The sequence below is a fragment of the Helicoverpa zea genome, chromosome 11, assembly GCF_022581195.2.
Source record: "Helicoverpa zea isolate HzStark_Cry1AcR chromosome 11, ilHelZeax1.1, whole genome shotgun sequence".
NCBI classification, from domain to species: Eukaryota; Metazoa; Arthropoda; class Insecta; order Lepidoptera; family Noctuidae; genus Helicoverpa; species Helicoverpa zea.
The window spans coordinates 5,537,191-5,551,495 of NC_061462.1; the positions used below are offsets into that span (position 1 = coordinate 5,537,191).

Sequence of the window (14,305 nt, forward strand, 5' to 3'; positions counted from 1 at the left end):
CACCATCTGATTATGCTACAAATTCGTACAGTGCACCTGTAATTGTGTGCACCAACGCATTGGCACGTTACCGTGAAGATGCGTCTTGAACGAGCTACACTCACATATTCACTATGAGTGCACACACTCTTACTTTATATGGAATCTCGACGACTCAAACTAAGTTGTCGTGCATGTGTGTACGTACATTTCTGTGTGTATATAAATTTTCGTTAAAGCAAGATAGGGCAAAAGAGGAAAAGCGCCCGTAGTAAAAGCGAGCAAAACGTCGGCCGGGTGGCCGGTGACAGTTGTCAGTATGTTGTGGAGCACGGTAAGGGATGGTGGTCTCGGGGGAGGACGGTTTTGGCGCTAAACACTTCGATTTCCCGCGCTTTATTGCCCACGTGGACTGTACTATAAATTAACTTTATAATGACACGTTGTTATAGAACACTTTGATAAGTTGAGATATTGTGCCGTCGAAATGAACTCGTGTAGTTTTATAAATAAAACTTTGAACTCATGATTGTGTCGTGCCATATTGATAAATATCTTCGTTCGTATGACAAAGTAAGTATTTTAAATATTATTTATTTATGAGGATTTTAGTGTGTATGAAGCTTCTAATTTTAATTTGATTTAGCGCTAATCTTAGGACAAATCATATTAGAATTTTGTCATCTAAAGTTTTATTCTGATTAGGTTCAAATAGATACAATACTCCAATTTAATTAATTATTTCAGAATTAAAAGATGATTGAAAGTGGAAATTAATTTGAGTGTTTAATGGTACGGAACAAATTGAAATACAACGTGATTTATTTGATTGGACCGATTTTAATTGTAGTTTCTGAAAACCGTAACTTTATCAAATAACCGAATTCATACTACAAAATTGTATACTATTTATTCACAGTGATTTGGTAAAAAGCTTTGAGCTATTAATAAAAATAAAAACAAAACAAGTTCACTTTATAAAGGTTCAAAGTAATATTTCTGATTAACATTGATTCTCTGTAAACTTTGAAAATGGCTTGGAGAAGAAAAGAGTTTCAAAGAATTTTATTTTCTAAACAAAATGGCGTAATTTGTTTTACGGCTTCCGCGTAACTTTGCCAATAAACATAATTAAGTTAACTTTTAGAATGAACTGGAAGCGTCACGCCAACACCCTTTGGGACATCTATTATGAAATTATTTCTTATTGTCTTCATTCTTAATTCCCGAGCTAACTTTGGTGTCATGTTTATGATTTTCTGTACCTAAATTATGAGTAAAATTTTCAAAAATATTGTTGCCGCTGGTGGTTTGAAGTTACTAATATGACTAATACTGACATAATTCTAAAATAAGTTCTTAAAGTTTTAATCAGACGAGATAAAAGTTTTCAATTTAAAATTAGCGTAACGTTTAAAATAAATTCCCATGATTGATTCCCATTTTTCTTGTCAATAATTATCAAAAGTATTACACTGTCTATTGATCTATAATAAACTAAACACTATATGAAACCTAAAATTGTCCATATTTCAAATAAAGAATAATTTACCTGTTCCAATATTTAAACGCCTCTCCAATTAAAAAAAAAATATCATTACCTCCAGCCAGCATAAAGTTTCAAAAAACGAACACAAACACAGACGGTTGCACCCTGATGGGTTGATGTGCATTAATTATCTGTGGTCTTGCTAAATGAGGCGGACTTTGCCCTCGGGAGCCGGGACATACGACATGTTAGGATTTAAACATCTACATTGTATAACAGATGAACCTCGAAACTCTAAAGCCACGGAGTCATTCATAATAAATGTAGTCTTGTTCAGCGATGATTAGTATATTTTAGCTGTGGTACATTGACATTGCACTATACCATTTACGTTTTAGGTTATCATTCAAACCGATATTGTTATATTACTTGGAACAACCAATTGTTAAAATAGAATAAAATTTATATGTATTCCGATAAAATTGAATTCCTTTTTCCTTTTTAATTACATTATCAAATACCGTTACAGTGTTACCATATATATTTTTGTGTTCTTCATATTTTTTTCAAAACATGTTATAAATAAAAATAATAATAATACATAATATAAAAACGACAATCTGTCAAATTTTCTAAAATTCATCGAGTGTCAATTGTTTTCTGTCTAATGACAGAAAACAATACAAACAAACAATACAAACTGTATAACAAATACAGGTAGAGATAATCTCTGCCTGTATTTGTTATACAGTTCTGAAATAAAGTTTGATTAATTTAAATCCTCTACCAAGACTTTTCAATACTGCTATCAGTGTACCTATTTTTGAAAATTCCTTTTTTAACATGCTGGTTTGAACCACTAAACTTTACACACAGGTTTATCTAACCCTATTGCGACAAATAGGACACACTAATAAATCAAAACGTTCCTTGTTACGTAAACTTGTCTATAAGTAAGTACAGAAATGAATCGTGATTTCCCAGTTAGTTATTGGCAGCAGTAACTTGCACAGCGAAGTCAAATGAGGCAGACTCACCCGAGGGGTTACACGTCAATAGATATGAGGATTTACATATCTACTCCGTCCGATAGATGAAGCTTCGAACATTAGTAGTCGAATCCTATATATTCAACGTTTCGTGTTGGAGTTTTGTTGTGTTAGTTAAATTGGTAGTACTTGTAAATACATGCATACATAAATATTATATTGTAATAAGTTAGAAAAAGTAAACTTCACAAAAAAATTGACGTAACATCTGACACGATTCTAAAAATAGTCACATCGCTATTGTACACCAAAAAAAAAAAAACAAATGACAGTCGGGTCCCCACCAAACTTAGAGATTAGTTTGACATATGATTCATATCTGACAGCTATATCAAACCTTAAATAAAATACACCCCTCATTAACACGTTGTCGTCAGTCAACATTTGAATATTTTGTGTAATACTTAAAAGCTACCAGTCTTACCTAGGGGTATTGGGTTGCAAGGGTAACAGGCTTGAGGAGACCAGATAGGCAGTCGCTCCTTGTAAGACACTGATACTCAGATGCATCCAGTAAGACTGGGAGCCGACCCCAATATAAATGGGAAAAGGCTAGGCAGATGATAACTTAAAACCTACCTAATAGGCATTTCCTTCACCGTTTTTAATGTAATTTATAATTTTAAACGTATGACACGATTTTGTACTGAGTTGCCTCCATTTATCCGGGGTCTAATAAACATAAGCCAGCGTCAACCCTCCAAAGCCATGGGACACATTGATGTATCAGGATCAAGACGTCTTGACGTTGTCATGTCTGAGGGTTTTGTTTTGTTGTTTAAAGATTCTTTCCCCATTTTGCAGTAAAATTATTTTAAACTAATAAAATTAAGATGTTTTTTCGTTTAATTTGTTTGTGCTCTAGAGGCTCCAAAAGTACTGGAGCGATTGGAAAAATTCTTTCACTGTTGGGAAGCTAGACTATTCCCGAGTAACATGGGCTATATTTTGTCCGGGTACAGAAAGAGGTTCCCCGGGGATGTCCATGAAACCGTGGGAAAACAGCTAGTACATAATATACATGTTCAAAAAAAGAAGTACACATGTAACATAGTGTAACATGTAACATAGTGTAACACATAGTGTAACACATAGTGTAACACATAGTGTAACACATAGTGTAACATATGTATGTTACATGTACAAAAAAAGAAGTACACATGTAGTAAAAAAAAGTATATGTATGTTAAGATAGCGAGTCTCGATTTACTTATCGCGTCATATAGTGAGATTCATTATGAAATAAAATAAACGCGAGTTGTATGAAAATCATTTAATTGAGTGATAGCCTGTCAAAACGTATCAAGTGAATTTTTTTTTATTTCTTCTAAAATATATTTAATAATTAATTTAAACCTTATCCATAACAATGTAATCTACATTTTATGCCGGAGTAATTCCAAAATAATAACATCTTCAATATAAGTTTATCTAATTCAAACATATTACATACACACGAGGTGTTTGATATTATCATTAGGGGATTAAAATAACTACCCACCCCTACCCACACACGGAAACGCTCAAAGTTTACTGTCGTACAGAATTATTAATATGAAATAGTTTTCTAACTAATTTCGAAGTAATTAATGATAATCTCAGAAACTGTATTAACATCTGGCTTACCTTGAAACATTATTGTGTATTTGATTACTGTCTAAGGATGTGAGAAACAGATGTGTTATTTGCAAGGATAGAATGTTTGAATTTAAAATGGATTCTCCTTAATTTTATTTGCTCAAAATACTATGCAACAAAGTGGCTTTGACCAGCTCGCGGATAGGTGCTAAGAGTTCCAACTGGCATTAGTGGGAACCCACGGGGAAGGTCTATATTTAGCAGTGGATGACAATGAAATTACATAACCACTGATAATATTTATATGTAGGTAGAGATTATGTTTCTGTTGTTTAGCTAATGGACCTAATAAAAAAACACTGTAACAGAGATGACTGACATTATGATTGCATTCAAAGATATTTATTGTTATTTCTTACTAATATTCCACGAGGCTTCTGATGTTATAATTATCTTGATCTAAAATACTTAGTACATTAGAACACACAAGATGTTACAAGTTGTTATTCTATTCTAAGTGATTTTAGCGCCTAAGAAAACCGACACACCTTCTGATTAAATCCATATATCACAATGTAAGAGATGGGGTGACGTAAGCCTGACACCATACGGTTAGATTTGCATACATTATTAATATATTCAATTAATTAAGTATATTACATTCCATATTCGTATACTAAATTGCGTACTCTGTTCTGTGAAAATATTATTCGAGACAAACAGATAGTTATTATATTAAGATAGGTAATCCAAAGTTACACAGTAATTGAAATAAAAAGCTACGATATCCGTAGAACGTCACGTAGCGACCGCTACGTCGTAGCACGTAGGTATGATTGCGTCCGCAGTACAAATAAAGATTAGATACTAAGTTCATTATAAAACGGACTACAGTGGTACTGTTATTATTATTTTGGTAAGAATAAGACAAAATTGTGTCCCCACAGTTATAAGGTTTGTTCAAAATTATATATTGTCTGTTTTCTTCTTATTTCCACAATAATAAAACTCCGCAGCGTAGTTCTTTTTCAAAGAAAGATCCTTTAGAATCTGTTTCTACTTTTGAGCAAATAAAAATGTTAAAATTGAAGTTTCAGTTTCGATTCCAATATTTAAGTTTCTTTTACGGGAATTGGCTGCAAAGGACCGATTGCTAATATTGCTATCATTCCAAACTTCAACTGGGACTGAAAAAAACCAATAACACTTTATTCGACTCGAGAGTCACGGTGAGGCACTCATGTCCTGAAGTTGTGCTCCTGACCGATGACAACAAAGCTGACAAAAGGTAACACTGATTTCATCCAGCCATTTTACTGGCCTACCAGCGTTGTGTCTCTATTCACATAGAAAAGGCGTTCGTCACCACGAAATTATTTTCTTACCTTCACTCAACGATCACACAACTATGCTCACCATAAAAACTAAATTATAACCTAATCGGAACTTTAAGAACAATCGTTCAGACCGTAATTCTCATCGGCCATCGGAAGCTTCTAATGAGTAGCATTAGATAAAGTTCACAATTGATAGTGGGTATATTTCGTTGGTCACGACGAACACTTTTTATCTTCCAATCGCAAATAGTTTCATTCCTACAACTTCTAGGAAACAGTCATTTGTTTCACGGAGACAAGTGCCCGCTTATTTTTGTTTTGCGTTTAGATGAAGTATTTTTGTTTTATGTAGAATTTTGCAGTGAGTTTTATTATTTTTTGTTTGAGTAAAGAATTTGTTTTTGTAGAAGAGTTTTTACGACTTTCACGAACAAAAATATCACAGCAATGAAATTATGTTATTCAAACTTATCACAGACATTACGAGTTAAAAAATCACTATCACCAAACACACATTCGCACATATTTAAATTGGCTTGTGCCGAGAACAAAAAAAATACGCTGCCTTTACCTTTGTAGCTGTTATTACATTGCAGTCGCTTTTCATTCGCCGATGAAAATATGACGCTCTGCAGTGGTTCAATGCGATCATATTTTTAGTTTACATGGCAGTACCAACATTTTACGTCAGGTGCAAAATTAAAGGATTTACAAGCTTTCAGTTCGAAACAGCATTGTGTGAGTTATACTGATCTGACATGTTCACTGTACAGTGATAGTTGCATGCACATAGGTAGTATTTGCAACGTCAATATCAAAGTACGTGGAAGTATTGACCGCTCTTCAAACGTTGCGGTATCGATTGCCTCTTTTTATTACAGAAGTATTCCTTTGTTGCGTTTCGACATAGGTATTGTCTGATCATCAATATTTACAATTCTCAATAGAAAATCTATCACACCAACATATTTATTACTTACGATATAGGCACCTACCGTGGTACATTTGAAAGCTTTGACGGCCATTGAAAAAACTACCTTAATATAAATAAGCCAAGTTCAATCACTCTTATAACAAAACAAATGCAAGAACAAAAGCTTTACTTTCAAATTCAATTGTAACAACAACGTCCCCAGTCAATGGGCTGGCTAATGTCGGCAGAACTGTTTACACGCGTAGATTACGTGTTACAGAGATCGCACAATTAGCCGCTCATTACGGGTGGTAGCATGCAGGTAGCATTCAATACTATGAAGGTAACTTTGAATTCAATACTCGATTCTTTATTACGATTACGTATTTTATAATCTATGTAAAAACAATGGGGTACATGTTATGCAGAGAGTATGTTGTATAGGTGATACATTATATAATCTTACATATATTGCTCAATGACTTAAACTGGAAAAGAAAATCTTTTTAAAGCGTTGTTCTCAAATTTAATTGTAACAACAATGTCCCCAGTCAATGGGCTGGCTAATGTCGGCAGAACTGTTTACACGCGTAGATTACGTGTTAACGTTAGGTTACAGAGATCGCACAATTAGCCGCTCATTACGGTGGTAGCATGCAGGTAGCATTCAATGAGGTACAATCTGTTGTTGATTTGACTGAAGGTGTATGGAAAGGTAACTTTGAATTCAATACTTAATTCTTTATTAACTTTAGATAAGTTATATTGGGTGTTGCATTTTATAATCTATGTTAAATAATAAGTACTTTGACTTTTACTTTAAACAATATGGATCCTGTAGGGTACATGTTATACAGGGCATTTTATATAGATGGTACCTACATCTTATAATCTGTGAACAATATGGACCCTACAGTTAACGAGTTCTATTTTCAAAAGACTACTGAAAAAGGGGGTTCTCACTTTGGATATCTGTTTCTTTTAAGTTTGTTCTTTGAAAACTGTATAACATAGCGGAACGCAGCCGTGCACAACCTGATAAATCGAACAAGCTGATAATAACATTATGTATAGTTGAAAAACAATATTAAAATTATTTGTTTTAATTATAACGGATAACGAATGTTGTTTAAATTATAATCAACTTTGATGTCACTCACTATCACAGTTAATTACAAAACAATGCGGGACGATTATACGCTACAGTTTTCTGATACGGGAACTGTAATGATATTTATATTAAGTGAAACTATTTATAAGACAACGACCAAATATTTATGTGGCTAGCATAATGTTATATATTCATAATATCTACATACATATGTAGATAACTAAACATATAACCCAGGTGTAGTGGCTTGCAATTCAAACATGACGTGTCCCGGCAGCAATATTTTGACTGTGACATATCTTTACGACGACACAGATATATAGATATAAACCTAACATACATACACACATATATACATGCCAGCAATAATGTCATTCCGCACATTTCAGGTAATAATATACACCGCAGAATCTCATATTTCGTAGTCTACGCCACACGCTGAGGCAAACGTCAAATAAATATTGTAAAATCTTGGTGCCGCACCCTCATAAACGTTGTAATCGTTAGATATAGTACTATATGGTCGTTCAAGTGCTTGTTTTTAGTTCAATATTCTTGAAATTGGTTTTTGAATTAAAGTATACAGCTGAGCGCTTTGGAATTTAAAGTTTTGTCGTTTTGTGTGCGGTGGTCTACTTAGGTAATAGTATATTATTTAGACTGTACTGAAAAGAGACTACAACGTGACTCAGTACTTTCTTTCCTATTTTTTTTTTGTTTTATTAGAAAGAACCTTAACCTTTTCTCTGTTAGGTTACCAAGCTTGTCTCTGTCAGATTAATAGACTAATTAGGACATAACTTAGAAGTAAAAATTGTTGACATCCAGAGCTCAAATATTTGTACAAAGAGAAGGCTGTTACTATTTACCAAAACAAAATTCGAGGTTCTGGACCTTATCTAAAAATTAATAGTAGAGCTGTAGCTAGCATTAAAATAAAACCGAGAATTTCTCGTTGAATAGCCGTATTTGCGCCCACGGGAATATTATCTACCTTTTATATAAAACTAATTTTGGACTTAATGAAATGTTAAATTCTAAGTGATTTGAGTTTCATTATATCTCCCATCAGTATTGTATACAAGTCATTAATATGATTTCGTCAACCTCAATATGTCTATATAGCACAAAGGCCACCTCAATTAACTCTTATCATTTATGCCAAATGTTCGTTGTAACTAACATCGGACAACAAATGACCGCGGTCCGTAATAACGGCCTACTTTCCTATTAAAAGACCTGGGCTAATGACTGGTAATTATAAATTGTTCTACGCTATAAATGTAAAGCGCCTGCCAGTAACTTCGTCACCTCGGCAGCCTTCCTTTGTTTGTCTAGTACTAAATATAAGCGGCTTTCAAGAAACACTTCACGGGCTATCTATGCAAATCACATCGAGTACTTGAACTTAAACAAAATAAACACCAAGTATAATACGAGCTAGTAAAGTTAAACGCTCGTACAATTATTACGGAACCCGTCGTCTTTGTAAATAGAACGTCACCTCACCAGTCGTTTCGTGTATTTGAAATTTTGAGCTGCATTTGAACACGAATGCTTTTGTCCGTGAACTGGAATGGGGAACAAAGAACTACACACGGCTTCAGCGGTTCAAGTAACATTCAATAAAGTTTTATTCAGTTTTAAGCACCAATAACTTCAACGTACAAAATAATAAAAGAAAAAATATCATAACTGTGTATTAGGATAGAAACGAATATAGGTAATTTGAGTTATTCTGTACAGTTCATGTTTATACAACAACAATAATTTATTTATAACCGCATCAAAAACTATACTGATAAGACGGAAGCACTGTATCATAAATAAAGCAAAACATAACTGAATCGATACGGGACTTAACTTATCCATCCGCGCGAAAAACAAACTTGATCAGTTATGTATAACATAGACTTAGTTGGCTGCAGTCACAATAAAAATAAAGGCGAAGTAAAGAAAAGATTCTAACGATACTTTTCTGAAGAAAAGAGTCGCAATCAGCTGTTAGATAAAGTTCGAGTTGGCAGAGCGCGCAATCTAGAATTGGCGAACAGTTTTAAAACTGTATCCACGTGTTTTACTTCGAAAAGGAACTTTAAAAAAATATTCAAGTAGGTATGTATTAAGCAAATAAGTATTATAAACTTGGAGATTTAAGTCCCAGTTTCACAAAGTTCTTATACTTCTTATAGCTATTTGGCTGCGGAAATTTTACTAAGGAACTCCGAAGTCTAGTTATGAATGCGTATTCCATTTTTTTAAAAGAAAACTTTAGATGCAGGCTTATTATTTTCTTCTATTAATCTTGGGCGTTGGGTTTGCAACAAAAGAGCTACAAGAAATTTTAAATGTGTAGTTTAATTTAAAAGTACCAAATAGGAAACAGAAAACAATACATCCCAGACCTAAATAAAATAATGAACTGTTTTGTTCTATCATATCTTTCAACCAGCTACTGTAGACGAACGAAATTAATCGATATTGGTGTATGCATACGTTATAGAAGGCACGAATTTAATTTACATGTACCAGACATACTGTCCAATTTAATCCCAATGCGAATTTGGTTCGGGCGAGTCATAGCGGTCGAGACCGACAGTGCTTACTCTGAAGTTTGTAACTTTGTCCCCGTGCGCCCGAAGCGCCCAAACCGGCCCAGTCTCCTCTCGCCCACTCGCCCACAGTGCCCTAAGGATACGTCCAGCTAATATGTGGCTGAATTTTGGGGGATTCCAATTTAGCCCTATTTATGCAACACCTTAGTTTCGAACGGAGATTGGGAACAAGTCAACTGTACTATTGATTGTTTGGCATTTAAGTCAGCAGTCGTGTTTTGGAGCGGAGATTAATATTACCGTCTCAGCTATTTACTTTCAACTATTTATTGGTTTATCGCCCAGATTTAAGTAGGTGCAAGGCCGATACAGTTTATTATGGACTTTATGGGAACTTGCTCCTAAAAGTATTTTTTTTTTATTTATCTGAACGTTTGCATGTTCCGTGTTTTCAAAATTCTTCTTAGCTTGGGTAAATAATAATATGGTACATAAGAAGATGGAAAAAATCACGTCAAGACTAAAATAAAGTTAAGCGTGTCTAGAAAGCTTTAAAATAATATGACCAAGTATAGAGAAGTCTGCTCTATAAAACAGTAAGTCTATTTTCAGAACTTCTACTTTTGTTTTACAGTAGGTGGTAGTTCATGCCAAAAATTCATTGCCATTCCTAATTGACTCCAAAACTCAGATGCCAGGGTTGCCAATCAACGATTTTGTTTTGTTTTAGGCATTCAGAGTTCATTAGACCGTAACAGTCTCGATTTTTCTGTTTTGTGGCTTAATTAACAACTTCAACCTTACTGCACTCTTTGCCATTTGCTACGGAGAGGAGAAAAATGTTTCTGTGACAAAAACGTTGACTAATTTCACTATAACTAAATAGCATTTTTCTGAGTAGCACTGTAATCTTGTGTTGTAAGTTACAAACTTTGTAAACTGGTTTAATTTCAAAGTGTAGTTTATAAAATACGGGGTATTACGTTCTGAGTCTAGAATAAAGACTCTTAAGTTGTTTAATGCGAAGGATCTCTAGCAAATTAGCGTTCTCAAACTCGGTTGTAATTAAACATTAAACAGCTGTACAATAGAATTCCCGCCCAAACAACTGTCAGTCAAGTGGCATCGCGACGGCCGCTATGCAATCGCGCGCATGCTGCAATCACGGCGCGCATTGTTGCCGGTCCGTGCAACGCTCATTGTTGCCGCTCCGTGCAACACTTATTGTGCGATGTTGCACCTGAGCCACGGCTCCTCTTGTTTGGAAGTGGAGCACACAGCGCGAGCGTCTTTTCACTGCAATTGTATTACGAGCCATTGTCCCGTTTCATTTATTCATAGCTATTCACCGAGGACAGCTTTCCCTTTCTAGATTACAACCGAAAATGTTGTGTTCGGGATTTTTGTACGTTAGCGTGTACTTTTGCTTTCATATTTGGTAGATAAAGGCTTATTTGAACATAACTGATCATTGCTAATAGTCAATTTCTTCCTAAATTTTTGAGAAGTATTTTGTACTTTTATTGGTTAATTTAATATGTTGCAAGTATTTGATGTAAATAAGTGATTCTGAAATCGCTTACTTTCCGAGGGTTTAACCAAGAAAGATAAACAAAAATAATGGTCATCATTTAGGGCGTCCTCGTTCGTAATATAAAATGTTATTTAAAAATAATTGAGGTAAAAAGAAAATTGGTCCACTTATTCAAACCCAGTAATTCGAATCAATTTTACTGTTTACCTAACCATTTATTTGTATCTACCTGGCCGTAGAGGTTTTTATAAAAATCAGGTTGAATATTTAAAAATCAATTATTTTCTTTGTACACGAGCTGTAATCGTGTAACACGTTCAATTATATTGAAATAATACAGACAGAATTAATATCGTTACGTATTCGACCACAAAGGGCACGAGGCTTTTAAAAGCAATGAATTGTTTATGAAACTACGTAACTTTTTGAAGAACCCCAACTAACTTTAAGTGAAAGCTTTCGTAACGATGTGTCTACTATTAAGTATCCATTTCACCGTCTCAAATTCGTTTTATTAAAAGGTATTTCTTGGAAAGTAAAAAGGTCGCTATGAAAATGTGTTAAAAACTGTTATTAGGAACGACACAGCTTATTAATTGCTGTCTATCGTTCGCACGTTTTAAAGGTCATAGCAATATAATATTACAAGCTATACTTAGTAACACCTCGTTCTAAGCATAAAATTGATTCTGATATAATAGGTGTTTATGAAAGTAGGTGAAAATGAGGTATAATTCTAATTTGTAATAAGTGACTACGCAACATACACATTAGAAGTACCAGGCGCGCAGGTAATCAAGGTAGTGTAGTAATGTGTACTTCAATATTGTACAAAGCGCCAGAAGTTATTTCCCGAGAAGTAAAGCAGAGGTTCAGTCATGTGAGCCAGAGTAATAAGCCGTTCTTCTCAATTAAGTTTAACAACTTAAGAACCAACTTTATAATATTCTTCTTTATGTGCTTAGTCGCAGACCTATGTGTTTTGTAATAACTTGCACATATTTATTTTTAACATCACTATCTATATTTATTTGAGAAAGTTTTTACCTAATAAAAATAAAACTGAATAGAAAACGCCAATTACATGCAGACCAAAATATAAGGATGCAAAGTTTCAAATATTCATCCGCATAGTTTTTGACTGCCAACTATTTTTCACCTTTGTTTCACAAATACGTCGATACCTAACAAATATTTATTCCATGCCGGAATATGGCATGCGCCACGCAGCGGTCAGAGAATGGCTTTAATAACTGCACCAACATATCTTAAAAGAAAAATGCAATACAGAATTCAATGTGGAATATCCTTTCTATGAAACGTCATTCAAAAGAGAAGTACAGACAATTGAAAATACCAGCAGAGCGTTCTTTATAATTCAAACTAGTTCCAAGTAAAATTCACAGAGCTGCCTATTTTTCGTATCCGTAAAACGTCAGATATGTGTAAATGCAAGTGTTCGTCCCGAATGTGTGGTTGGGGCATGTGCCCATCTATCACTCAGATATTGCGTATGCCTGACAGATCGGACGTACCGTTTTGGTTTTTGGGATTCCGTCAAAACCGAAATCCTGTTAACGAAGCTCTTTTATCTGTGTGTATGTCAGTTTTGTAGAAAACCACTTACGCTATTCGAACAAATACGAAATGTTACATGGCTTTTAATAATTGACATTTTTATGATTGGTCGTTCCATATTTTATTTAAAAAATACTACATATCAAATTCTATTTCACATCCAGTTTTCATTTGCTGTTTTGGTGATATTTGAATTTTATGGACACCAACTACTTTGTTCGTATACCAGAAATTGTCAAATATGTTGTTTTAACATGGATAGGAAAATACACGTTCATTTCTGGCAGAGACAGTCCGCACAAAGTTTTATTCTAATCAACTTCACAGTCCTTTGGTACAACATGCAGCAGGCATCAATTTTCTGTACAATCAGAAAACTGATATTTTGGCATTGAGTTCTTTTAATGTGGTTTTCCAGCACACTGGTACGCAGTGGTAACGATACATTGACAGTATGTGTCCTCGATTTGAAGGAAAAAGAGCAATTAACCTACGTTTATATTAATTTATTTCTAAGGTCAGTTAAGTATATAAACGTCAAAATATCGATCCGCTCTTAAATGGCATGAAGAAACCTGACGAGTGCTGTTGTTTGCTACGCTATTAATTACTCTTCAAAATCTCTACATAATTATTATTTGCTTTCCATGTACATTCTGAAATTACAACTTAAAGCAGATTCCAGTTTGAAAATACATATAGTTCGGCCATTCAGAGAATGCGTTCCTGACACGTCGCGATTGAACTGACGACGTAACTTTGCAATGGCGTTGCAGTTACGATAAAAATATTTTTGCTGGTTGTTTACCGTTTTAACAATTGAGGAGCATTAAAACAACATTATTATATCAATAATCAATGAATGTAGTTACGTCGTCAGTTCAATCGCGACGTGTCAGGAACGCATTCTCTGAATGGCCGAACTATAGTTGTATTTATTTTGAAAATAGAAGTAGTACAACAACTAGTAGGTAGAATCATAGTCAGTAAACAACAACTGGTATTAAATCCACGTAAAAGTATTCCGCGTATGTGGGCATTATTTCTGTGTGCCTGGACACTTGACCGGATTTCACATTTCGGTTCTGAAATGTTAAGGGGACGTGGAAATGCATAATATTCAGCTGACCAAAGAGCTATGGTCTGCTTCGATTTAAAAAGAAAAGGCCACTTAGCAACTTG

The 14,305-nt window shown here is 34.3% G+C and overlaps 1 protein-coding gene across 2 annotated transcripts in view; it reads left to right on the top strand.

Moving 5' to 3' along the window:
• Positions 1-262: 262 nt before the first annotated feature.
• The window catches only part of LOC124634582 (lachesin-like), an 88,253-nt gene continuing 74,210 nt past the window's right edge, over positions 263-14,305 (top strand). Inside the window, exon 1 of one of the 2 annotated variants that reach the window (XM_047170204.1) lies at positions 263-552. In XM_047170204.1, the coding sequence (XP_047026160.1) occupies positions 545-552 (8 nt within the window). In that variant the 5' untranslated portion in view covers positions 263-544. The remainder of the gene's footprint in view (positions 553-14,305) is intronic. The other variant, XM_047170205.1, reaches the window with a different exon arrangement.